General features: G+C 41.3%; 1 protein-coding gene across 3 annotated transcripts in view; it reads left to right on the top strand.

The window, feature by feature from the left end:
* TRIM24 (tripartite motif containing 24) overlaps positions 1-26,623 on the top strand; it is a 67,794-nt gene that overhangs the window by 13,030 nt on the left and 28,141 nt on the right. For all 3 annotated transcript variants that reach the window (XM_020800432.3, XM_020800431.3, XM_020800430.3), the window contains exons 2-7: positions 13,731-13,849; positions 14,780-14,927; positions 19,522-19,654; positions 21,306-21,422; positions 22,699-22,813; positions 24,603-24,749. In XM_020800432.3, coding sequence (XP_020656091.1) covers positions 13,731-13,849; positions 14,780-14,927; positions 19,522-19,654; positions 21,306-21,422; positions 22,699-22,813; positions 24,603-24,749 — 779 coding nt within the window. The remainder of the gene's footprint in view (positions 1-13,730; positions 13,850-14,779; positions 14,928-19,521; positions 19,655-21,305; positions 21,423-22,698; positions 22,814-24,602; positions 24,750-26,623) is intronic.

Here is a 26,623-nt window from a genome sequence, read left to right as displayed (position 1 = left end):
ATTAAAAAATCAAGGGGTCAGAATGCATTTTGATTTTAGTAGTAGGTTGCAGGGTAGGGTAGTAGTCTACAGGGTGGATTAAAATTGATGATTTTTTAAAAAAATAAATTGGATTTTTCTAAATTTAAATCAGATTTTGAAAAAATCAAATTTATTATAATGAAGGAAAAATCTGTCTAAATATAGTTTTCTATTTAAGATGCATTATAATTCCACGGTTATTCAGCATGAAATAGAGCTTAGTTACGTAGCATGAGACTATATATTCATGCCATACTCACATTTTTGGTAAACTAATTCAATTAACCTAAACACACTTTTTCACAGTACATATGGCATAAAACCAACAAAGTTCAGGAAAAGACCCTAATTCCATTGTTGTACTGCAAATTTATATATAAACAATGAATACATTACCTCAAATGCTCTGTCAGAAGTTTGTTTGGAGTGAAATACATCTGTATCAGGCTCTTAAGTGTGAGCAGGGAAGAGCAGGCAGTAGAAATGAAAGTGAAACCTGAGTAGCTTACTGTTACATACAGCACTGATGTTACCTGTCTGTCATGGGTTTGGAGGGAAAGTTCCATCCTATGGGGAGTGGAAGGCGGGACATCAGGAGGAGGGGCTGTACTGTATATATATGTTAAGCGTGTGTGGAGAAGAGGAGACGCTGGGATGTGACGAAGCAGCAGCTGGGAAGAAGAAGCTGGTGTGGGAGTCTGTGTGTCAGACAGGGTACTACTGTGTGTCAGTACCAACCTGATAGGTTCAGGTGTCTGTTGGTTAGCCAGAACTGATAGGTTCAGGGTCTGTGCTTCAAGTTAAGGGTTCTGTGTGAACCAAACTGTATGCATGTATGAATGAGAATAAGCCACGTTACTTTATCTTATTCACCTGATCATTTTATTTTCCCTGTGTGTTGTTTTAAATAAACCTTATTCTTTTATTGGTTAAAAATCCATCCCTGGTCTGTGTGACTTCTTACAGGGAATGGTTGGTGGCAGCTTAGTTAACGTGTGGCAGATCCCAGTAGGTCTGGGTTTGTCACATTGATTGGTGTCCAGCGTGTGGGATACGACTGGTCCAGTTGTCCAGCGGTCCAGCAAAGCCTTGGCAAGTGTGCCCAGAGGAAGGGGGGTCTAGTCAGGGACAATCTGAGAGCACGTAGGTAATCTTCTAGGTGTACCTCACGGGGGGGTGCACTAGTAGAAGAACGTGTAACCTCAGATTGGGGACTAGATTAGGGGGCTCTGAGGCAGCCTGGTTTTGGCGGGAAAAAAGCTGAGGCAAAACTGTAAAGTAGAAGTGATTCAGCCTGCCTGCTGAGAGGCCCAGCAGAGGGGGGTGGACTCCGGCTGGCTACAGTTGCAAGTAGTGCTGAAGGACAGCAGCAATCTATAGGGAAAGCTGGTTCTGAGGCAAAAGAAAAAAAAAAGTGGTCGTTTTATTTTGAGGCTTGACTTTTTAAAGCAGCCTGTTCTAGGGGGGGGGGGGGGGATTATGCCCTTGACTCGAAGCCAAATGGCAGAAATGGGTGAAGTGAAAGACCCCCAGGTTGACCAAGGTTCTGAGGATGAATTTGGCTCAGTGCAAGGTGACAGCACGGGAGAACAGAACCCAGAACTCAGGAAAATGCTCATAGCCCAACAGCATGAACTGAGGATGAGGCAATTTGAAATAGAGGCCAGAGAAACAGCTGAAATCTGTCAGGCAGAGGCAGATGCCAAGAAAAGGGGAATGGCCATGAGGATAAAAGAGATGGAACTGAAACACCAAATTAGAATGGTACAATTGGAATTGGATTTCCTAAATAAGTGTATTAACAATTTATCAGTTGAAGAAATGTCAAAGAAGGAAAAGTATGAGGCTCAGGTCAGACAAAGTGAGCAAGATCTTGAAAAATATACTCAGCAAAAAGACATTAAATTAAAAGAAATCAGAGATAAGACTGAAGAAAAAGTAAAAGAGATAAAAGCTAGGGCTGAGGAAGAAATTTTACAGATCAGGGCTGAGTTTGAGGCCAAGCAAAAGGAGCTGGATTTGAGAATAAAAGGGAAAAGCCAGCAAGGGGGAGGGGCCCATGGTGAAGGGAAGCCCTCAGACATGAAACCAAGACCTCAGATTTTGGAGGGAAAACCAAAACAAGATGAGAAAGACTCAAAATACACCAGAAAATGTTATTTCTGTCAGGGAAAGGGCCATCTAATCTCAGAGTGTGAGAAATTAAAGCAGCTAAAAGGAATTGTGCCTCAGGATTCGAGTGGAACCAAGCCAAAAGCTGTGTTCTGTGTCCAGAAAGAGCAAGGCTCATTGTCACTGAGGGAGCCTGTTGCCATGGCTACTCAATCTGGAACAGCTACATCTGCTGATCAGGCTGAGGAAAATGGTCCTCTTGTAGAGGTCAGGCGCTGCCTGCTGGTGAGAACAGATTCTCAGTTGTTTGAGACAGCAGGGGTGGACGTAGGAGTACTTGGCCATCAGTATCGGGGGCTGCGGGACACTTGTTCTCAGGTGACCCTGTGCCATCCAGATATTATTCCTGGGGAGTATGTAATCCCAAATGAGAGCATGAAGGTGGCAGGGATTGAGGGGCAGGTGATCTCTCTGCCAGTAGCGGAGGTACCTGTGAACTTTCAAGGCTGGAGGGGAGTTTGGCGGCTAGCGATTTCATCGACTCTGCCAGCAGCCGTGCTCGTGGGAAATGACCTGGCTGAACATGTGAAACGGGTGCTAGTGATTACACGTTCACAAGCCACCACGGGGACAGTTCAGGGGGGTAATGATGAGCCAGAGACGGAAGCAGGTGGGGGGAGTTCAGAAGCTGTGGTGGAAACCTTAACCACAGACAGCAGATTTGGACAAGAGCAAAAGGCAGACGCCACTCTCCAAAAGTGTTTTGAACAGGTGACTGACGCCCAGCTAACACCTGAAACCCCAGTGAGATTTCTGGAGAAAAAGGGGATTTTATATAGAGAAACCCTGAGGAATATCTCAAAAGGGGGAGATGGGATCAGAAGTCAGCTGGTGGTACCTGAAAAGTATCGCCCCATGATCTTACAAAGGGGGCACTCTGACATGTTTTCTGCACACTTAGGGGTGAACAAAACACAGCAGAGAATCACACAGAATTTTTACTGGCCTGACATAGGGAGGCAGATCAGGGAGTTCTGTAAACAATGTGATGTGTGTCAAAGGCAGGGGAATAGCCGCGACAGGACCAAAGCAAAGTTGTGCCCTTTGCCTGTGATTGACACTCCGTTCAAATGCATAGGGGTGGATATTGTGGGACCTTTGCCCAAGGCCACAAAGAGGGGGAACAGGTTCATTCTCACCATTGTGGACCATGCCACGAGGTACCCTGAAGCCATACCCTTGACTAACATTAAAACTAACACAGTGGCAGATGCCTTGGTGAGGTATATGTCCAGGATGGGATTTGCCTCAGAAATAATCACAGATTTGGGCGCATCGTTCACATCAAAGCTCATGAAACGCTTATGGCAAATCTGTGGAATTAAGCACAAGGAAACCACTGCCTATCATCCTGAAAGTAATGGGTTAACTGAGAAGTTCAATGGGACTCTAATGCGCATGATTAGGGCTTACTTGGCAGAGAATCCAAACAATTGGGACCAGAAGCTGCAATCCCTTTTGTTTGCTTATCGATCAGTGCCACAAGCCAGTACTGGGTTCAGTCCATTTGAACTTTTATTTGGGAGAAGGGTGAAAGGGCCCCTTGATTTGATCAAACAAAATTGGGAGCAGATCACCCAGGATGACCCACAAGATGTTGTGACATATAGAGACTCTTTAAGGAAGGACCTAAAGAGAAACCTAGAGCTAGCAGCAGAGACCCTGCAAGCTCAAAAGGTCAGAAAGAAAGCTTGGGATGACCAGGAAGCCAGGGAGAGGCACTTTAACCCAGGGGAGGAAGTGCTTTGGCCTAGGCTCTGCGAAGAGAACAAACTGCAGCTGGGTAGCCCAGAAATAAAATACTTGGGTCACATGGTAGGGGGAGGAGTGATAAAACCCCTCGAGGCCAAAATAGAAGCTGTTCGTGATTGGCCTAGACCCAACACCAAGAAAAAAGTTAAATCATTTCTTGGGTTGGTGGGCTACTACAGAAAGTTCATCCCGAGGTTTAGAGAGATGGCGGCTCCGCTGACCGATCTGACAAGGAAGAAGGCTGATGACCGCATCCCGTGGACCAGCGACTGTGAGGAGGCGTTCCAGAGGTTGAAGCAGGCGCTCATCAACTATCCAGTGCTGCGTGCTCCAGACTTCGACCGGGAGTTCATCATCTACACCGATGCGTCTAACAGCGGGGTAGGAGCAGTTCTGTGCCAGGAGGATGAGAATGGTGACCAGCATCCAGTGTCCTACCTGAGTAGGAAACTTCAAAAAGGTGAGAGACATTTGGCAACCGTGGAGAAGGAGTGTTTGGCCATAGTCTACGCGATCCAGAAGGCCAAGCCTTACATCTGGGGGAGACATTTTGTTCTGTGCACTGACCATTCACCACTGCAATGGTTAAAGACAATGAAAACCCACAATAGCAAACTTATGAGGTGGGCTTTAAACCTACAGGACTATGACTTTGAAGTGAAGGTGGTCAGAGGGTCAGTGAACTGTGTTGCTGACGCCTTGTCAAGAAGACCTGAAGAATGAAGACGGCGAAAGAAACATGGACTATGTATATATATTGATGACAAAAGGTTAAATGTACCTGTTTTTTGAACTTGGTTTGTATGAATAAAGGTAAATTGATGTAATGTATATGGTAAATGTTTAAATGCCTAATTGCTATGGTTAACTTAGAATGTAAGTATAAGTAAGTATGATATGGTATGTATAACTGTTGTTGTGTGTTTTATCCAGGTTGTTTTTTGGGAAAAAGCACCTTAGCTTTCCCCCTACAAAACAACTTATAAAGAGGGGAGGTGTTACATACAGCACTGATGTTACCTGTCTGTCATGGGTTTGGAGGGAAAGTTCCATCCTATGGGGAGTGGAAGGCGGGACATCAGGAGGAGGGGCTGTACTGTATATATATGTTAAGCGTGTGTGGAGAAGAGGAGACGCTGGGATGTGACGAAGCAGCAGCTGGGAAGAAGAAGCTGGTGTGGGAGTCTGTGTGTCAGACAGGGTACTACTGTGTGTCAGTACCAACCTGATAGGTTCAGGTGTCTGTTGGTTAGCCAGAACTGATAGGTTCAGGGTCTGTGCTTCAAGTTAAGGGTTCTGTGTGAACCAAACTGTATGCATGTATGAATGAGAATAAGCCACGTTACTTTATCTTATTCACCTGATCATTTTATTTTCCCTGTGTGTTGTTTTAAATAAACCTTATTCTTTTATTGGTTAAAAATCCATCCCTGGTCTGTGTGACTTCTTACAGGGAATGGTTGGTGGCAGCTTAGTTAACGTGTGGCAGATCCCAGTAGGTCTGGGTTTGTCACACTTACAAGCCTTGGAATCTGCACTCAGCTTGAAGTTTTTTTAAAAAAAAATTGTTTAACTACTTGAGTTAATAAATATTAATGTTTAAGCAAATACAAGAATATGTAACGTTTATGATGTTATTGTTTTAGTTTAAAACAATTTAAGTAGTTCTCCAGATAGTAGTTCTGGCAGATAATTATTTTAAATATAAAATCTTCATCTGGTTGCAAATATTAAAGATTATAACTACCAGGAAGAATAAGTTTTTAAATTTAAAAATCATGATATAAATCAATAAATCAGTAACATATAAAAGGAAAGACAAATCAAATGCTACTTTAAAAAAGAAAAGGAATAACATTACAATTTTGAATAGATTGATAAGGAAAACTGATTTGAAAGATGTTTGGAAAGAATTGTAGTGATATAAGAAAAAGTTACTTTTTACTCTTCAGTGAATAAAAGCTACTCTAGGATAGATTATATATTTGTTTCTAAAGATATGGTTTTTTGAGTGATTGATATTGATGTAGGTATTTTAAAGGTAGTTGATCATGTTTTGTTGAAAATGGATGTCAAAGTTAAATGTGATTATAGATAAGGTAAAAGATGGAGGATAGATACAAGTATTTTCCAGCATAAAAATATAGTAGATAGAATAGAGAAAGAAATATGGAAAATCAATGATAGAGACATTTATGACAAAAATATTGTTCGGGAAATGACAAAAGCAATGAGAAAGAGAATTAAGTATTAGAGAATTATATACAGTGGTGCCTCACTTGACGATGTTAATTCGTTCCAGCGAAATCGTTGTAGAGCGAAAACATCATCAAACGAAATTAAAAAACGCATTGAAAACGATTCAGTGCGTTCCAGTGGGCTGAATACCTGCTCATCCAGCGAAGATCCACACGGCAGCCATTTTCTGGTGCCTGTTAAGCGAAAAAGCCTTCCTAAAAACAGCGGGGGGGCATTTTCTTCAACTGGCAGTCATTTTGAAACCCAGCAATCAGCTGTATGCTGATCGTCATAAAGTGAAAATCGGTTCCTGAAGCAGGGAACCGATCATTGTTAAACGAAAAAACCCATTTAAACCATTGTTTTGCGATCGCAAAAGTGATTGCAAAAACCTAATCGTATAGCAGTTTCCTCATTAAGCGAGGCAATCGTTAAGCGAGGCACCACTGTAGTTTAAAAGGACAAAAGGAAAAACATGAAAAGCTTGAAGTAGTATTGGAATGTAAGACGAGAGTAGAAACAGGAGGTGTGCCGCCTCCTCTTCAAAGGTAGCTGAGGTAGCTATAGTTGATATTAAGGAGTTAATGTACAGAACTGTGGGCGATTGAAATTTGAATGCAGAGGAATTGCAAAGCCGAGGAAACAAGCTGCCAGAAGAGGGAATAGTTTTGGCAGGAAAGGAAAAGAAGGGAGGAGAGGAGGAAGCAGTAGCTGCAGTGGAAGAATGCTGGGCAGTAGCTGAGGAATCGAAGGATAAGGCCGATTGGGTAGAGATTGTTAAGAAAGATCCTTGGACTGAAGAAGAAACTCAGAGGAAGAAACCAGTGAAAAAGCCCCATACTGGAGAGAAACTGCTGAGTGAGTGGCTCAGAAGAAGGAAAGAATGGTTTCCCAGAGAGGCCAATAACTGAGAGAACTGAAGATGCCTGAATTCCCCCTGGGGAACAGTCCTGGAAAGACCCAGTTACCTCCCAGAATCCGGAGGGACCCAGGCAAGAGAGTATGAGAGCTTAGTTTGGGATGGGTTTTCCAGAAGTGATTCCTTTTTCTAGCTGTCATGTGTCCTCTTCATCCGTTGTGGAGGACTTGTTAATATCAGTTATTAGTTCAGTACAAGAGAACATTTCAAGTTTAGAAGGTGTTAAAAATTGGATTTGTAACTCAAAATGGAAGGATTTAGTTTTGCTGTGGTAATACTGTATAAATAAATCTATTGATATAAAACCTGAATCCCTGACTGCTGATATGAGAAAGAAGGATATGTCCCATTAGTAGGGTTGCCAGACGTCAGGCAAAAGGAGGACATGTCCTCCTTTTTAGCCTAATGTCCTCCGTCAGGGAGGCAAAGATAAAAACCTTTAAAATGTCAGGCTTTTGTATATTTTGTTATAATTTTGGATGGGAGGGGGAGAGGTGGAAGGACCCATCTCCCCCTGTCTTTCCCCGCTACCACCTGCCTGCCCGCCTCCCGTTACCTGCCGCCGGCGCTGAAGTGCAGCCCTCGCCCCCTCCTGCCGCCACTGTGGCTGCTCAGCGATCCACCATGCCCGCCCAACCCACATGGAGCCCAGAAAGGCAGTACGAGCGGAGCACCACCAGCTGAGCCAGGCAGGAGCAAGCAGTGCCCAAGTGCATTGATGGGAAGGCAAGAGTCCGGACTGTGTGTGTTCAAAGTCCCTTTCAGGGATTTCAACTCCCACACTTCCCAGGCTTGAACTTAATGACCCTTGGGCGAGGGGAGGCCACCTCATTTGGTTTTGCCCAGTGCCACTTTCCCCCTGCCTGCGCCAGAGCCTTGTTTGAGCGTCCAGATTAGCAAGGTTGTCTCTGAGCTTGTGCAGAGTGTGAGTAGCTGCGGATCCTGCAGCCGGACGGGGTGGGTTTGGGTACAATTGGCTGTTTAAATAATGTTTTTTTGGTATTTTGAAAAAAAGCCTCCATTGAATTTGTTTTTATTTTTTAACATGATTGTTTCTTGGTCAGTTCACTAAGAGACATTTTTGGCAGCTATTGTAATAAAATTGTATTGATTGCAGGTTCAATCTGGAATGAGTCAAATGAAACATTCAATACGTCCTCTGTCCACTTTTTTGTCTATGTCCTCCTTTTGGTACCCATGTATCTGGCAACCCTACCCATTAGGGAATGAGCTTGCACAAACCTCACATGGAGGTGAAATAAATTTTTTATCAGAAATAAAAAGTTGTAGAGGGTCATTCATGAGGAACTGGAAATTTTCTATTCTGAAAGAACGCTGTGGCTGATGACATCATCATCAGCCTTACATGGTGTAAGTTATGCTATTTATTTCAGCCACTATGTCGTCTTGCAGGAGGATATAAGGATTGAGCAATTTACTAAATTCTTAGTAATTTGTATAATAAAAGCCTTGTGTTCTAGCTAGAATATTTATGATCCTGACCATGGTATATGTATTCTGGTTAATAACCACTGCCGTAGGATACTAACTTTGGTTGACTAATTAAAATAGGTTGAATGGCAGTCTCTAATTCTGGAACAAGACTGGCATTTTGCTGGGGATTTGGGGGATAACATTCAAGAATTTTCTACAAAGTGAACATTTTCTGAGTTGTTTTACAAATAATCATTTCTTAATCACAATTTTATTATCCCATTTGTGAGTGAGCTGTAATTGTTGAAGAGTCAATTTTGTATTGAGGTTATCCATTCATGCATAATCTTTCAGGCTCCTGGGAGGTAGGGATTTTGTTTTGCTGTCACCGACTGATCTATAATTCTTCTTTGTGAGCTCTGTGAATGCACACTAATGGGTTAGACTGCGCCTGCACAGGAACCTTCAGAAAATTCTAGAGCTGATAATGTTTCCCCTCTTTGCACATGCTCCGCCTGCCCTAAAGTACCTCAGTTCCCTTTTGGCTGTCGCCACAATAGGAATCCTTTGGCTTCGCTAGAGCTGTTTTTTATAAAATTGTTAGGAATTTGTGGCTTTTTGATGCAGACTGGGTTTTTTCTGACTACTCTTTCGCCCCTCTGGATATTTTGATCACGGATCGGACTGTTTTCGCTTTTGGTTTTTGTCTTGGACTTTGTCTATCCCCTCTTGAAATCAATCGGTTTTTGGACTTCGGCTTGATTACGGACTTACTTGGTGTACCTATATATTCATTTCAGACTGATTGGTAATTTCCCTGACAGTGGATTTGGACTGTGTAACTGTGCGTTACATTTGGTTTTTTCTCCGTTCAGTCCAAGTTCCCGCCAGATTTTTATGGCCTCTTCGGGCCCATTCAAACGATGTATCTCTTGTGCTGGCAAGATCCCCTTGTGAGGAGGAAGTAGCAGAAGCATCAAAGAGTGAGCCGTCCCCTCAACCTCCCAAGATAGAGCAAGAGATAAAGCCTGAAAGAGAGTTAGGAGCAAGACCAAAGGAAAGGCAGATGTCAGACGCGCGCGTGAAGGAGGAGGAAAAGACCCGCGAGGCTGAGATAGGAGAGGGAGAAGGAGAGGGAAAGCGCGAGGAGAAAAAACGGAAGAAACGGTCGGAGACATCGGTTGAGGGTGAAGGGGGAGAGTGGAACCGCGGCAGGGAGAGTGTAGACGTGTTCTTGACGACGGAAGAAGGAAATAAGTCAAAAGAGACACAGAAAGTAACCGTGATAGAGGAGAAAGTGACTGGAGAACCTGACGGAGATGTGAGAGTGTTCTCAGTCCCGCAGAAAAGGCTAGCCGAGGGTAACATAGACGAAGAGTACAAAGATCCAGCGAAAGGAAAGTTCAAGCCCATAATACCTGGCCTGAGCCCTGAAGAATGGACGGTCCTGGTGTATCACAGGGCTCAAGGTCCAGAGAAGATGGTATATCAATTAGATCCGGAAGTAGAGAAAGAGCTGTCGAAAGAGGGGGATTGGGCCCGCCATCCTTGTTGCGGGACCCTCTGTGCGGTCCGCAACGGATTTCTGAGAATGCCAACCGAGAAAGAGAAAAGTGCGAAAACTTACTATTAAAAGAGTTACCTGTTGACAAATCATTAGCATGGTTTTGGGGTGATTCCCCACCTCATCTGACGTTACAAAACCCAGTTACTGTTCAAGAAAAGGTTGACTCAAGATGTGTTAATAAAAGTTCTTTATTTCTTAATTCTGAAGCCTCTTTCATCCTTCCTGATGTAGAGTTACCTAAGCCGGTAGATGAACCCCCCCACACCCCTTTACTGATGGACATAGCCGTTGTCTTTATTGCCTTCGGGAACACCATCAACCAACTTCTTGTCAGGAGTGTAGGAAGCTGACAAAGACAGCGCTTAAACACCCTCTTCCCCAGTACGCACTGCCCATTCATCTACTGGAGACCACAGTCTCACCGGTTTCAAATGCTCCATCTTTGCGAGCCTCACCTAAAACATATAAATCAAAAAAAGTCTTCAACCTCGACTTCCACATCTGAAAGACCCTAAGAAAAATAAGGACTCAGAAATCTAAAAAATCAAAGCACACCTCTAAGCCGTCACACAAAGACCCTTCTGCGAGCCAGACTGCTGCTCAGTCTGCAGATTTGAAAGGCCCTTCAAAGAAATCACACGACATCGAATGCAGGTCGGAGGGCGACAGGTATATTCCATTGGTAGACCTGCACACTATGACACCAGCCCATTGCTCGTCCCCGATCCTTGGCCAATGTACGGCTGAGACGTTTTCCAGCCTGGCCTCGGTCGAGCCCCTTTTAGTCTGATAGTCATTCGACGGATAGTCATTGAACTATCCAATTCTGAGAGTTCGCCTCCGCGGTCTCCTCAGAAGCATGTCAAAAAGCATAGGCATGTCTCGCCCCGTCGACACCTCCCACATCAAAAGGTGATGGTGGTTCCGCACTCCTCCCAACGTCGGGTTCGCTTGGAACAACAGGAACCCCTTTATATCGAAGTAAATCAACACTATGGTCGACATCGCTACCGGGACGACTCCAATGAATCCGAGTATGAGATGGAATACGTTAGACCTAGGAAGGTTAGATACGTCTGCCTTTCCCCATTGGAGTCGTCAAGTTCTTCCTCACCCCCGTGTTGGCACCAACGATATGTCGTTAATTGAGGATGTCACCAGGAAGCATTCTGGCAAGCGTGTCTCCTCGCATGAGAGGCTTGAAACACATGTTCCCAGAAACAGCCAGCCCCTGCTTCTTTGGTGTCAAGTAAAAAAGTTTCTAAACCCAAGCAGACCTTGCATACTAAATCTGCTCATCCGCCCCCAGTGTAGGAACCGAGAACTGAATCATCAAAGCCAAGGTCTCACTCTCATTCCCCATCGCTGTCAGCTTCTTTGGGGAGGATTTTAAGGAGCCTTTCTCTCTCCTCGTCAGATCAAGACCTCGAATCCGACTCTGCATCAGAATCTCCAGTAGATCAACTCCGGATTCTGTTATTGGAGATCTTCGTCCACCTTCTCCTTCTGAGGATTTTACATCGTATGCTCAGTTAATTCTCAGAATGACAAAGACACTGCAGCTTGCTACAGACCAATCAGCTCCTCCAAAGCAGGATTTGATTTTTGATAGCTTGGATCAAGATAAGGTGCCTCCTCTGAGCTTAGCTGTCATTCCAGCAATGCTTGAGCTAGTTAAAGAATGCTGGAGTCAAGCTCCTAATGCCTTCAGATGTCCAGACGTGCTGAAAACTGCTACAAGACACATAGTAGTGACACTGGTTTCCTTGAAAAGCATCCTGCACCAAATTCTATTGTTGTGCAATCTATTCAATCTAGGGCTGGAGCTCATTCTAAAGCATCACCAACTAATAAAGAAGGTTGAAAATTGGATGTGCAAGGGAGTAAAGTCGCCGACTTCACTCCTTTGCTTTGTTTCTGATAAGAATCTCTAACTATCAGGCAGCAATGGCTGCATACCAGAGGCACCTTTGGAATAAGAACTTACTGGTCCTCCAAAATGCACCTGAGGAATCTAGATCAATGGCAGTGCACACTTAGAAGCATCAACCTTAGCTAATCGACAGCTCTTAGCATCACGTCACACTGCTGAAGCTGCTTCAAACTCTTTATCGTCAGGTATCGCCCTCCAGAGACATGCCTGGCTGTGATCTGTGGGCATTAATGATGATGCCAGGACAAGAATTAAAGAGCTGCCATTCAATGGTGCAGGACTATTCAATCAAAAGAAAGACGAGGTGATGGAGAATTTGCACAAAATAAAGAAAATCGCCAGATCTCACTATGTGTAACTGCCAAAGTACCAAAGGCAACAGTGGCGTAAACCCGCAACCTCCTATCAAACTCACCATCAACAATCCTATCATCAACCTTACCGCCATCATAGATCTTTCCAGGACAGATCCAATCCATCACAGTCATCTTCTGCCAATGTTCCTTACAAGTATCAGCCTACTGAACAACAACACCAAGCCCTTCGACATTCGGCTAAGAAACCTAAGCAATATATTTGACTCCCACATATGCCATCCTCCAGATGTCTCTCACCTACCTCGTCTGGCATCCTTTCTTGAAAAATGGTCCAAAATCACCAACGACAATTGGGTCTTACACATCATTCGTCTGGGTTACCAATTAGAATTCTTAGACCTTCCACCCACCGGTTACATCAAGGTTACACCGTTCTCACTTACCCTGGAGGAGGAAGTCGCCACCCTTCTTCAGAAGCATGCTATTCAATGCGTCCCTTCTCAGGAAGCACTAACCGGCTTCTCCCGTTACTTTACAGTCCCGAAAAAGGATGGCAGCTTGCGACCAATTCTAGATCTCAAGATACCTCAACATTTACATTTGTTCAAGGTGATTCAGGATGGTCACTTTGGAATCCATTATTCCGCTGTTATCACCAGGAGATTGGTTCGTGGTAATAGACTTGCAGGACGCTTACTTCCATGTCTCTATACACGAACACTACCGCAAGTACCTCCAATTTGTCTTCAACAGTTCCTTCTATCAATTTTGCGCTCCCCCAGTCGGGCTCGCTACCGCTCCAAGAACCTTTACCAAGTGTCTGGCTCCAGTAGCAGCCTATCTTCATCTGAACAACATCATGGTTTTCCCATACATTGGCAATTGGCTAATAGCGAGCTCTTACTTCTGAGTGGTACTCAGAATTCATACGTCCTGCCCAACCTCCCCACTGTCCATCACGGCTCATATTTGGCTCTCTGGATATAATTTTTAAAGCGGCGACAGACAGTTGGAACCAAGGTACCTTAGGGTGGGCGGAGCATGCGCAAAGAGGGGAAACATTTTCACTGGTCAGTTTTTCAGCTCTAGACTATTCTGAAGGTTCCTGCGCAGGCACAGCCTAACCCATTAGTGTGAATTCACATAGTACCACTCAACTACGGTTACAGGTAAGTAACCTCTCTTTTTGCAGTTCGGAATCTCAGATAAGAAAACTCAATTCAGAGTTTGTCTTGGGATGGTATATGACTATGATTAGGAATCATGCCTATGACAGGAAAATGCCTTGCTTGCTATTTAAAGGGAATGTTGAAATATTAATGGATAAACTTTGCAAAACCTATTAATTGATCACATTAATTTTTTTTGTCTCCGCAGTTGGAGTTGTTCGTTGCCCAATTTGTGGCCAGGAATGTGCAGAAAGACACATTATTGATAACATATTTGTGAAGGATACTACTGAATTTCCTAGTAGTACAGTGGAGAAGTCAAATCAGGTGAGTTCTATAGATTGCATTGTCTGTTGATCAACTTGTGTTGAGTGTAGAAGAAAAATACTCTTGACAATAATATACTGGCCAAAATCCTATTAGATGCACTTACAGTGGTTAATTGCTGCAAGTAAAGAAGTCCAGAGACATTTCCTGTCATGCACTTGGCCATGTAAGGTTTTGAATATTGGTTTGTAGAAGTGATCCAGAAACTAAAAATACAAGTTGATGAGAAAAGGTTTCATCTGCATTTTCAAATTTCTGAGGGAGTTCAGTCTACAAGGAAAACTTAGTTATTTACAGCAGTAAATATTGTGATGTGTGACTATATGTTGTTTAGAATGTGCTTTTAAAAATACTTGAAATATTTCCCAGTTTGATAAGGCAATAATCAAGAGCTAGCTAATGTCCAGTGAGGTGAAGTGGAATAGTGTGGCAGATTCATGAGATCTGGGTTTGAATCGCTACTCAGTCTTGGAGACTTACAGGGGCCAGTGAGGGAGAAATGGTATTGGTACTAACTAAACTCAGGTACCTTGTAAATCCATTCAGGTCATTATAAATCACATCTGACAATGGCACATAATACACACAGCTTTCTCCAAAATATTGCTGGTGTAAGTCATAGAACCTTCTTACGTTCATGCTGATTTGAAAAAGGTGTGGTGTGGGAGTTGAAAGACTGATTTTATTAATTGGTATGCTAAAACTGATAGTTTTTGAATCTTTTCATTGAATCTTTTGAATGAATCTTTTTATTGGTGGTAGTTTGAAACCTTGCTCGTGGTATTGAGCATTTGTATAGTACAACAAAACATTTTCAGATGATGAGACCAAGACCAACTGCTTTCATATTTGACTGGTCTGCATGCTTCTGGTTCATGCCTGAGTTCTACTGTTACTAGTAATGATGCTATTGCAAGCGAATCTTGCCAGGTTTGTACAAGCTGTGAAGATAATGCAGAAGCCAATGGGTTTTGTGTGGAGTGTGTTGAGTGGTTATGCAAGACCTGCATTCGAGCTCATCAGAGAGTGAAATTCACAAAGGACCATACAGTCAGACAGAAAGAAGAAGTGTCTCCAGGTAAAGTTTTACCCATTTACTTCTCAAATCTACTTAAACTGTCTTCCAGTCTTACCCATCCCTCACTATATATGCACTTCTACATTGGTTTTGTTTCCTTTAATAAGCTGAATTAGCCTCAAAATTAACTAATGGAATTTGCTGTGTTGCTAAATCAAACTTAGTTAAAAAGTTTTTTAATTAAAATTTGAGGTAACTGGGAATGTGCAAAGGGGAAAACTTTTAGATTTCAATTGTTTCAGGATCTTTTAGGGGGTGTCTTGTTTTTGGATCTTTCAGGTGCTGTTCCTTTTGTTACACACGAAAGGAACCACTTCTTTCAGATTTTTCCATTACATTTCCATAGATCAAGTTAAGCCTTACAGACTCCACAAAACTTCAAAAAAGTAGGGACAAGCAACAGATAATCCTTTGATACTACAAGATAATAAGTAAAGTTTCTCCCTATCCACATTCTCCATTATATGCATAATTTCATACACCCTTATCTCTTGTTACTCACCTTTTTAAAAAAACAAAACAGCTGCAAACATTATTAGCTTTACGCATAAGCCAGTAGCTTCTGCTACTGTAATATTTTAGTTGTCTTTTTTTAACATCTCTGTAATATTTTTTCCAAGGCACAACAAGCACAACTGTAACACAGTATTCAAAGGGTGGTCACACAATTTGTGTAAGAGCAATATAATACAAGCAATTTTTTAAAAAATCTTCATTTAATAATACTGAACAAGGAATTCACTGTTCTCATGACGGCTTTGCTCTATTTTCATTGAATTATCCACCAGTACTCCAGAATTTCTTTCCTTGCCAATTGCTGTCACAGACGTTGTGGAATAATATTTCCAGGGGTCACCTTGCCCCTTAATAAAATTACCAGAAGTAAAATAAACAATATGTTTGTTCATTATTTTCATGAATTTGTTTTGAGTCTTATATGCCGCTGTCAATACTTCAGGGCATTTTCTTTTAGCTCAGGGTAGTTGCAACTCAGTTTGTATGAAAGTTATTGCCCTTACTATGTTTCCACATTTCCCTCCTAAATAAAGTAAAAGAAAAGCTACTAAGAGGCTTTTACTGATTGATATGATGGTGATCCCATTAGATAAAATCAGCCTGTTTCTTAGTGTTTTCTACAAAATTACCCACTAGATTACACTTCGCTGAATTTGAGGATGGGGTGGCAGTATAAGGACCACAGTTCCTTAGGATGATCCGTTGGGGCCACGTACAGATGGGACCTTTCATATTCTCTCTTCACTCAGCAGCCTGCCAGAGGAAGAGCAGATCACCTACAGTAAATCAATTTTTATAGCATCCATCTCCATTGCCCCCTACTTAATAATAATGATACTGTACCTGTCCCATTCTGCATCTACTTTATTATCTTACCTTAAATAATACCTTCATATCTTATGTTCAGTAAAGAAGAGTTTCAGATGAAACAGATGATATCTTCTGAGGGTTCCATATTTGCCCTAAGGTTTATAAGCAACAGATGTTAGGAGGGATATCTATCCAGGTGTCTCGGGCCATGCATGCCTGATGAACCAGTTTAGAGCAAATATGGACTGTTAACTCTGCCTTACATGAATGGCGACAATGTAAAATATTTCCAAATTGCAGTGCTACCAAAGTAGAGCTTCTTTGCATGTAGTCAACCTTCGACTTACAAACTTAATCCATTCCGGAACAGCGTTCGTAAGTTGAAAAGTTCATAAGTCGATTTCCCATTTCTCATAAGAATGCATTGAAACTCCATTAATCCGTTCCGGACGAATAAAAAAAAATACAAAATAAATAAAAAGCACCAAATACTGCAAGCCCCTGGGCCTGCAAAAAACAACCCCACCAGCTCAATCCCACCATGAAAAAGAAAAAAAATTTAAAAGGATAAAGCAGCACCTTACCTCCACCACCGCTGCCGGGCCAGGGCTCCATCTTTGATGGATTTTCTGGTGAGCAAGCCTCAGTTCGGGGCTGAGGGGTTTACTCAAGAGTAAGCACCCTCCTTCCCGCGCCCCCTGCCTTCTTCCTGCACTTGAGGGTCTTCCCAGGACCCGGCTTGCCAGGGCGCATGAGTGTTGTTCGTTCTTCAAAGCGTGGAGGGGGTGTGTGTGGAAAGAAAGGCTGGATCGCCTTTCTCTCCAGCCCCACGGCTTCTCCCGAAGGGCTGCTCCCGATGGCTTTTGCGGCAGCGGAGAAGCCATATGGGGGGGGAGAGAAAGGCGATCTGCACCTTCAGAGCTCTCAAAGGGCTTCCTCCGATGTTGGGCGGAAAGCCCTTTGAAAGCTCAGAAGGCAAAAAGCCAGGGAGAAAGGGCGGGAAATTAGAATTTCCTGCCCTTTCTCCCTGCCTTTTTGCCTTCGGAGATTTCAAAGGGCTTTCTTCGACATCAGGGGGGAAGCCCTTTGAGAGCTCCAAAGGCGGCAAATGGCTCTATTCGCAAAAATGGCATCATTTTATTGTGTAAGCTCATAGTACACTGTGCATGTAGGTGTTGTTTCTTCATGTGGACAGCAGGTTTCTGAGTCTTTCCGTCTGAAAGTAGCTGTCACGCAGTAGATTTAATGGATGGAACTTGCATGTTTCAGTGAACGTAAAAAATACAGAGAAGAGGCTTTTACTCCAGTTTTTGTGTTCTTTTGTTGATTCCTGAGAGAGCTTCGTAAATACAAATGCTTCATGTTAACAAAAGATAGGGTCAGGAATATGTCTATAGTTCCTCTTTCGTTAAATCTTTCTTTCACCTCTTGCCTGTCAAATTGCCTTGGAAATTTTTCATACAGAGGTGTTGCAAGGCTGATTTTCAGAAGCCAGTCAGAACATCCAAGGGGACCAGGAATTCTGAATCTGGAAAAAGGGCGAGGATTGGTTGGAACCAAGTGAGAGTGTTCTTCCTTGTTTCATGTACTATTTGTGGATGTGTGAGCTCTTGACCTGCTCCTTCTTTTGCTGCCTTATGCCTTCCTACCTGGCTGCCTGAGACTCTTACCTTGGATTATTTCCTTTTTAATTGTGTTTGAGGGAATTTCCCCACCTCATTTTTCTGGGTTATTTTTGTGCTGGTACCAGGCAACCTGCCTTATACTAGTGCCTCCTTGGGATCATTTTTACACATACACGCACATCTATTTCTAAGGGAATTTCAGTTGCTTTTCAGTTTTTTCTTTCTTGTGTTGTTTTGTTTCCCTGGCTGTTTGCTACTGTTCTGCATTCAAAGGAGGTAAGAGAAATAAGGCATCAAATAGTGGGGAGGGAATAAATCTTTTTATATTCTATTGCTGAGGCAGGGGAGGCTTTGATTGTAGTTTTTTTCCTTCCTTTGCTTGCGTATGTTTTTGTGGCTTTTGGGAGAAGGCTCTATGTGTGTGCTTTATTTTGCTGGCTTATTCCTGTATGCAGGAGGGGTGTTTTTTCCCTATTTGTTGACTTTTAAAATTGTTACTTTACGGGTATATATTTTGATAGGGGTTTGGGGGGCTGTTGTCTGCTTTTGGAGTACATTGATTCTCTGTTGCGACTCCTCTCGTTTTTGTGGGTAGATTTTATGGGTTCCCTGTGGCATTTTTGAATTGGTGCCAGAAAACACAAATAGGGGAAAGCAGAAGAAAAAGACCTGAAAGAGGTGGTTTCTTTTGTGTAAAACAAGGGCTAGTGCACACAAACAAAAAACATTAAAATGAAAAAACACTCCCTAAAAGAAGTGAAAATGAAAAGAAAGAAAGCTCATGTTTTGGTATCCCACATCTCTAAACCATGAAACACACTTAAGGCCTGTCTAAGCATCCATTTCCTAAATGTCTAGGAATGTAACTTCCTGCTGGATTCTCATTTCTTGAATGTTACATATGAAATTCTCAGATTAGATGGACTTAATCTTGTTCATTTTCTCTTTTTTAGTTTGACATTGGCCATTGTCCTATTCATGCTGGTGTAATCTAAAGTTATAGGCTTAAATAAGTGTGCTAACAAGGGATTGCTCCATGGTGTTTGGGCAAGCCCAGCATAACCAGTTGCACAATGCACAGATGGAAGTACATTGAGGATAACACTTCCACTTCAGCTGTTGCACAACTACCACATGTTCAACCTCGAGTTGAACATGCATAGATATGTAATAAGATTTTAGCCATTATTTTGTTGAGTACGTGTAGAAGTTGTTTGTTAAGCATACCTATAGTATCTAGATAGCTCAGTGAATTTGGTATCTGGCTGCAGAGCTAGAGGCTGGGAGTTCAGCTCCCCAATGTGCATCCCAGAAGAGCCAGCCTATGTGGCCTTGGGCAAGCCCCATTTCTGAGTATTCTATACCTATAAAACCCTGAAAAGGGTTGTCATAAGTCAGAATTGACTTGATGACACATTATTATTATTATTATTATTATTATTATTATTATTATTATTATTATTATTATTATTATTATTATTATTATTATTGATGGTGATGATGATGATGATGATCATCATCATCATCATCATCATCATCATGACTGATGATCATGATGATAGTGATAAGTAAGGGTGGAAAACTTGAATAACTATATCTGGCCTACTCCCAACTAGTAAAGGTAGGTTTTTCTCTTTTTACAGAGGCTGTTGGTGTAAGTAGTCAGAGACCTGTGTTCTGTCCTTATCACAAGAAGGAGCAACTGAAGCTGTACTGTGAAACTTGTGACAAGTTGACATGTCGGGATTGCCAGTTGCTGGAACACAAAGAACACAGGTATTAAAATACATTGCTTATGACTAAGATGAAAGGAAAAGTGAAAAATGAGCAGGGTATATTACATAACAAAAATAAGTAATATCTTATATTCCCATATGTTGAATTATCGAGCAGTAGGCTATTCAGTGAAAGATAATATTGAACCATTGTACTTTCTCATGTGTTTCAGAAAGAAAGAAAAAACAGAATGCCAACAGGATTTTAAAATACCTGATTTCATGACTTCTGATGAGATAATTACAATAGTTATATCTGCATGATTTTGTTTTCTGCATTTACAGTAAGCTGAACTAAACTAAAGTATGGTTATTTAGGCAAAAAAAAATCTAAATGTAAGGAAGTGATAGAGATTAGGCAGGCTAAATTTGAGCTATGTTATGGTGGCTCAAGAAAAGGTGATGAACAGTTGTACCCAGCTCTACAGCTGCAAAGAGCAGCTTACAAAGTTTTATAATATCTTTATTTATAGTAAGACAGTAAGACCTAGCACTAACATAATGTCTAAAGTAAGACATGCTGTTGCCAAAAAACACACACACACACACACACTCAAAACACTGTACAGTGGGGTCTTGACTTGAGAACTTAATCCGTATTGGAAGGCGGTTCTCAAGTCAAAAAGTCTGTAAGTCAAGTCTCCATTGATTTACAGTGCATTGAAAACCGATTAATCCCGTAACAGGCCTTTTTTGTTCCGTTTTGGTTTTTTTCTGGTCTGTAAGTCAAATCTCAGTCTGCAAGTCAAACCTAAATTTTGTGGCCAGAGAAGTCTGTAACTCAAAAAGTCTGTAAGTCAAACCGTCTGTAAGTCAAGGGTCCACTGTACATGTTTTGAAAGATAATATAGTAGTCCCTCGGTAAGGCTCACAACCTAATATAATGTAGACCCCAAAGGAAACAGGAGAGAAGAAGAAGAAAGTAAGCAGCTCTTCATTTCACTAATGGATGGGGCCAGGTTGGGCTCAATTGTGACAGATAGTTTTTCCCCCCCATGATTTTCAACCCATGGGGTTTGCCTTCCTGGGGTGGACAATATTTCAGGATGAACTTATAATTTGAAAAAAGTTTCATTTTTGGAAAATGCTGGATAACAATTACATCTGTTGCTCTGTTACTAAATATCTTACTGCATTGTCAGATGACTTATGGTAATACACCTATTATTTTTCCATTATCTTTCTTTACTTCTGACTCATACTGCAGTGCAGCAGTATTCTGTGTAGATTTATTATGTGTAGATAGTGACACTGTACATTCCACTGCCACTACCACAACACCAAAAGTGAAACGTTCTTTCAGTGTCATGCTAAATGAAGCTCAGGGAGGGCATCACCCACTCTCCTCTGCTTCCATTCTAAAGTACAATATTACAGACAAAATTATTGCTAGTGGCAGTTTAAGAGGCAGTGTTCATTGTGGATTCAAGTTGGGAAACACTTGTAGAAGGAAAAGACGAAGCTGTAGCTGCTCCTTTTCTGTCTGATATACATATGTAGCCATATTATTTTCCCCATTTTAATATATTGCATGTGGCAGACAGGTTTCCCCCCCAAAAAAACATTATTGCTGAGTTTATTCAAATAATGTTGCATGTGTTGGATATAAAGATTCTAGCATCTGCATAGGAAGTTTTTTTCTCTTTTTGAAGGTACCAGTTTATACAAGAAGCCTTTCAAAATCAAAAGGTGATAATTGACACACTTGTTACAAAGCTGATGGAGAAAAGCAAATATATAAAACATACCGAGGAGCAGATTCAAAATAGGTATTTGTCTCATTCTACAATAGTAAAATGTCCATTTATGTGATGTAAAATTTAGACTTTCTTTCCCATATTATGGATCCCCATGGGATGAGATGTCTCCTTCAAAATATTTGCACAATTGGTTTCATTTTGTTTCATGATCTTTATAAGTGTAGTATATATATAACAGTGTGTTTTATGTTATGTACATAAATATAGGTAAAAAATAAGCTGAGCAACATTAGTGTTGCTGAGTTTATTCTTACTGTCAGATGATTTGAAGACTGTTCACTTTATATGTAAAGCGTACCACTAAACTATTCCAAGAACACAAATGCTTTGTTGAATTAGAAAAAAAGACCTCTCTAATCCAGCATGCTGTTCTTGCAGTAGTGAGCCAGATGCCTTTTGGGAGTGACAGGTGAGAGTATTCAGAATAGAGATGTATTTGTATTCGTATACAAATACACCGGACAGGTGGACATAATGGGGATCCAGCCCCCTGCTGCCACAGGCTCCATACTTCCTTTCTGTTGCTCCAGAGCTCGCTGTTGACTAGCCACTCCTGGCAGGAGGCAGACGACGAGCCTCCCCACCAGGTCGAAGACTGGCTAGTTAATGGTGAGCTCCAGAGTGATAGAAAAGGAGCGCAGAGCCCGCAGTGGAAGGATGAGTGGACAGTCAGTCCCCTTCAGAGTCATTGCTCCCAGTAGTGGAGATAATACAGAGCTATAATGACTAGTAGCCACTGATGGCTTTATCCTGCTTTAAAAAGAGATAGAAATTAGATGTCCTTCCCTAAACTTTATTCTAGGAAAACACATGAGTGCCAAAGTGGGAAGTGAAGTGAGAAGTGCAGACAACAGCACACTGATTTAAAATACCTAATAATGAACCGCTTTGGTTCCATTGTTGGGAGAAATGCTGCATATAAATAAAATAAAAATGTGTGTAATTTTTACTACTGTATATATTTTAATTGCATAGGTTGATCTCAAAGTTTGCTTGATAGCTCAGTTTTTCTAGTGATGATGGATTAAACTCTGTTTCTTAAACATAATGGTAAAGTTTGCAACTTCACAATATTTCAGATTTCTAATAGTTTTCTGAACAGACACTTAATATATATAAGCCATAAAAGATTAGGCACAATAAAATCCCTTTGAAGTCAATGGAATTAATTCTGGCTGTTTTATTCTTCAATTTAAGTGATGCCTAGTCATGCTTAAGCTTTGCTGAATACGTTGTTCTAGTTTCCCATGTTAAATGTGTTAAACGAAAGTTTTACATTTTTTAGGATCCAGGAAGTTAATCGGAATCAAAAGCTGGTGGAACAGGACATTAAAGTTGCCATTTTTACATTGATGGTAGAAATAAACAAAAAAGGGAAAGCACTTCTGCATCAGCTTGAGGTACATTTTATTATCCCAAGGGCTATATCAAGTAATAGATGTACTGCATACAATGTTCCTAATACTCTTGAATGCATTATTTAATACATCTGTATTGTTAAATACATCCGAATGTGTCAGTCACATTAGAGTTTAGGGCAATAAGCATTTTCCTTGATGAACAGGTACAAAAAGTGAACAAAATAGCCCCTTCAGAAAGGATTAATAATAATTAATAATAATTCCAATTTATGACAACCCTTTCCAGGGTTTTCTCAGTGGAGAGTACTCAGATGTAGTTTTCTGTTCCCTTCTTCTGGGACCTCATTGGGGTTGTACTACTTGCCCAAGACTGCACAGTCTGGTTCTCCTCTCAAGAGGTACAGTGGACAATTGAACGCCCAACCTCTGCTTGGCAAAAACCAGATTAATAGGTTGGCAGTTTAGTTTTAACTAAAAAGTTGTAACTTTTTTGTATGTCCACATATGTATGAAAATGGGGGCATAGTATCATCTTTAGAGTTGATGATTTTTCAGAAGTGTCAGTACACAGGTCCAGATGGTGGTGTGCTATCTACTCTTTAAAACTTGCCTTACTATGCTTAAAGTTTGCTAATCTGTGTTCTGCTTTTCCTTTTACTATGTCAGTGTCTGTGATTTATGTGGTTATCACTCGCTAAGAATTGCTGTGCACCAACTTTTAATGTGATCTGCAAACATCTAAAGAAAAGGCAACTGGACTTCTTTCTCGTTTGCTTGAAATGTTTCACTACTTATCCAAGTAGCTTCTTCGGTTTGAGGAGAGTTGGTAGGAAACCCCTGATCTATCCTCCATGTTCCTTTCACTTCACCTTGGACAGAGGATGGTGGGGTGAGTGAAAATCTCACTTCTGCTGTCCTTCTCAACCCATTGTCATGGGTCGTTAACAGTCGTAAGCAGTGGTCTTTCTGGTAGGTGTGGTCCTGATCTTTCTGGTCATATGGAAAATCCCTCACTCAACGGGTGGAGGTTTTAGACACAATCTGTCTCATGTTGCCCTTTCATCCATCATCTGGAAGATCAGGACCACACCCACCAGAAAGACCACTGTTTGCAACTGTTAATGACCCATGACAGTGGGTGGCAGAAGTGGGATTTTCACTCAGCCCCCCCCCCCCTTTTGTCTATCTAAGGAGGCTATTTAGACCAGGGGGAAGTGAAACCAACATGGAGGATATATCAGGGGTCTCCTATCAACTCTCCTCAGACTGAAGAATCTACTTGGTTGAGTAGTGAAACGTTTCAACCTAACAAGAAAGAAGTGCAGTTGCCATGATTCAATTTCCAGATAACCTCACCTGGGTAACTGAGAATCTTCACAAATATATCTAAAGAAAAGAAAAAGGAGCTGCAAAGAGTACTTAAGACATATTTGCAGTAGCTCCTCATTGCAAGCACTGTAATTGGAAAGTACTGTTGAGATTCTTGTCAAACATTGCTCCACCAGCACCACCACATCACTCTGGTGTTTTCCTTATATTGTGCTGTTCTGCAGCATTTTGGAGACAAACTGATTTTCTTTTATCATCCTGCCTGAAGCTATTTGAACTGATCTGGTTCAGCTTCAATACAAATTGGTCCAATTCAGTTGATAGTTAATAGGTAGCATAGTTCTAGATACAAGACTTTTAAAAATTATCTTAATATACATGAACAGAATGGCAGATTAGGGGTTCTTCGTAAACTTTATTTGTGAAATGAAGTATGGCTATTTGATCTGTAAGTATTAACAAAAGAGCTCGTGACTTATCAGTTCATTCTCCCTTCCAGTGTCTAGGTAAAGAACACCGCATGAAGCTTCTGCAGCAGCAACAGGAAATAGCAGGTCTTTCTAAGCAACTGGAGCATGTCATGAATTTTTCTAAATGGGCGGTCTCCAGTGGTAGCAGCACAGCATTATTGTATAGCAAACGCTTGGTATGGATAAAGAACTGCTACAGTTTTTATCTAGAATGGTCATGGTCATGGAAAATTATGTACAATGCCAATGTTACAAGAAAATTGTATTTGCAGCAGGATGCTGAAAAGAATTTTATAGCAGGGATGGTTAAACATTATTATTTAAACTTGCTACTTATAATACTGGCATTTCTTGTTGGTGACATTGCTGCCATGGCAGAATACTAAAGCTGTCAAAAGTAGCTACAAATAACACGTGAGCAGTGATGACCAGAATTTGAAATTCATTATATTCCTCTCCACTGCCAGTCTACCTTAGCTGTTCCAAGTTCAACCAAGGAAATCACTGGCAAACAATACAGTAATAGCTACCGATTATCCTAGCCATAAAAGTAGGGAAGAAGAATTTTACAGCAGTTAGGGACAACAGTGGCTTATAGTCAGGATGGTTGCATATCAGATGCAGTGCCAGCAGCCCAGTGCCAGTGTACATCAGTTGCTGGGGAATGAAAGGGAGAATGCAGTTTCTTTTAGGTCCTGCTGGTGGGCTTCCCATGAGCGTCTGTTTTACCACTGAATATAACACTGAACTAGATCTAAATGTTTTCCTGATGTTCTTCATAGTCTCTGTGAGTCACAGTAATGGGTTCTGCACCTGCACAGAGCTCTACTTGGAATGTTCTAGAACTGGGCTTTTTGACAAGAGATTTGCCCACTTCCACTGCATAGACACAGTGCACCTCAGCCTAAGATTCTCACAGTTCCATTTTGTCCACTGCTACAGTAAGACATTTGGAGTGTTGGCTTAAGAACGCCATCATAGCCTTAAAAAAAAAAAAAGTATTTTAACTTTAGGTTTTTTGTAGACTATTGTACTGTGGGGTCTAGAATGCATATGAAAGTGCTGAACATCTTTTCATCTTTCTCTGTTAGACTGCTGTCAAAAGTTCATAGTTTTAAAGAAAAGTTAACTAATATAAATTAGCTGTCAGTAGACACTCAGGTAATATGTTTTCTAGAACACCATTCTGAAATTTGATTCAAACATATTTAACTCTACAAACTTTAATAAGCTAGTTCCATGGCTACTGAGGCAGCCACATTTTTCTTTCCCTTAATATTATCTGGTAAAATGCAGCCTATTAGATTTGGTATTTTCTGTTCTAAAGTAAATCTTGTTAGCAACTGGTAAGAGAGAATCATGGGCCTTCTCATAAGCTTGGAAAGGTAATTAAGCAGACTCATTGCTCGAGTGAGTTCTTGATGCTCTGCATTGCTCTGTGCTGCTTCCTAAGATTGGCAGAGTAAAATGCATGGGAGGTAAATAATGATACATTGGCGTGATTTTATGCAGAGTACAAAATGAATGTTTGGCACCCATGTTGAGTACTTAAAACAGAGCGCAGAACATAAAATTTTGCAGTAGTAAAGCAGAGGTCTGAAAATACTGTTTTACAGACAATGCTCCCTGTCCTCAGTCAAAGTTTCCCATTGCACATACACCACTCAGTTTGTCTCTGATTGTGGTGGCTAGCAGTACTGAAGCATTTCATAAACAGTAAGCATTGGATAGCTATACTATGTACTAAAACATGTAAGTGAAAATATATAAATATGTGTTTTATGTTGGTATTCTTACAAGGAAGACAGGGCTCTTCATTGAACATACATTTAATGAGATTTCTGCTGTATGACATACGAAGCAGTGCACCTCAGCCTAAGATTCTCACAGTTGTTCAGAACATCCTGTTTCTCAAACATAGATGTCATTTTCCAGCCAAAGTTTCCTGGATTAATTTTTATCCTGCTAGATTTCTCTAGTTACTGTTTCATCCCTTATGCTTGTGTAAAAGTTTGAAAAAATGTGTATCTTATACAGTGGTGCCCTGCTT

The sequence above is a fragment of the Pogona vitticeps genome, chromosome 5, assembly GCF_051106095.1.
Source record: "Pogona vitticeps strain Pit_001003342236 chromosome 5, PviZW2.1, whole genome shotgun sequence".
NCBI classification, from domain to species: domain Eukaryota; kingdom Metazoa; phylum Chordata; class Lepidosauria; order Squamata; family Agamidae; genus Pogona; species Pogona vitticeps.
Note: the sequence above shows the minus strand (reverse complement) of the source record. Positions and strands in the feature narration are given on the sequence as shown.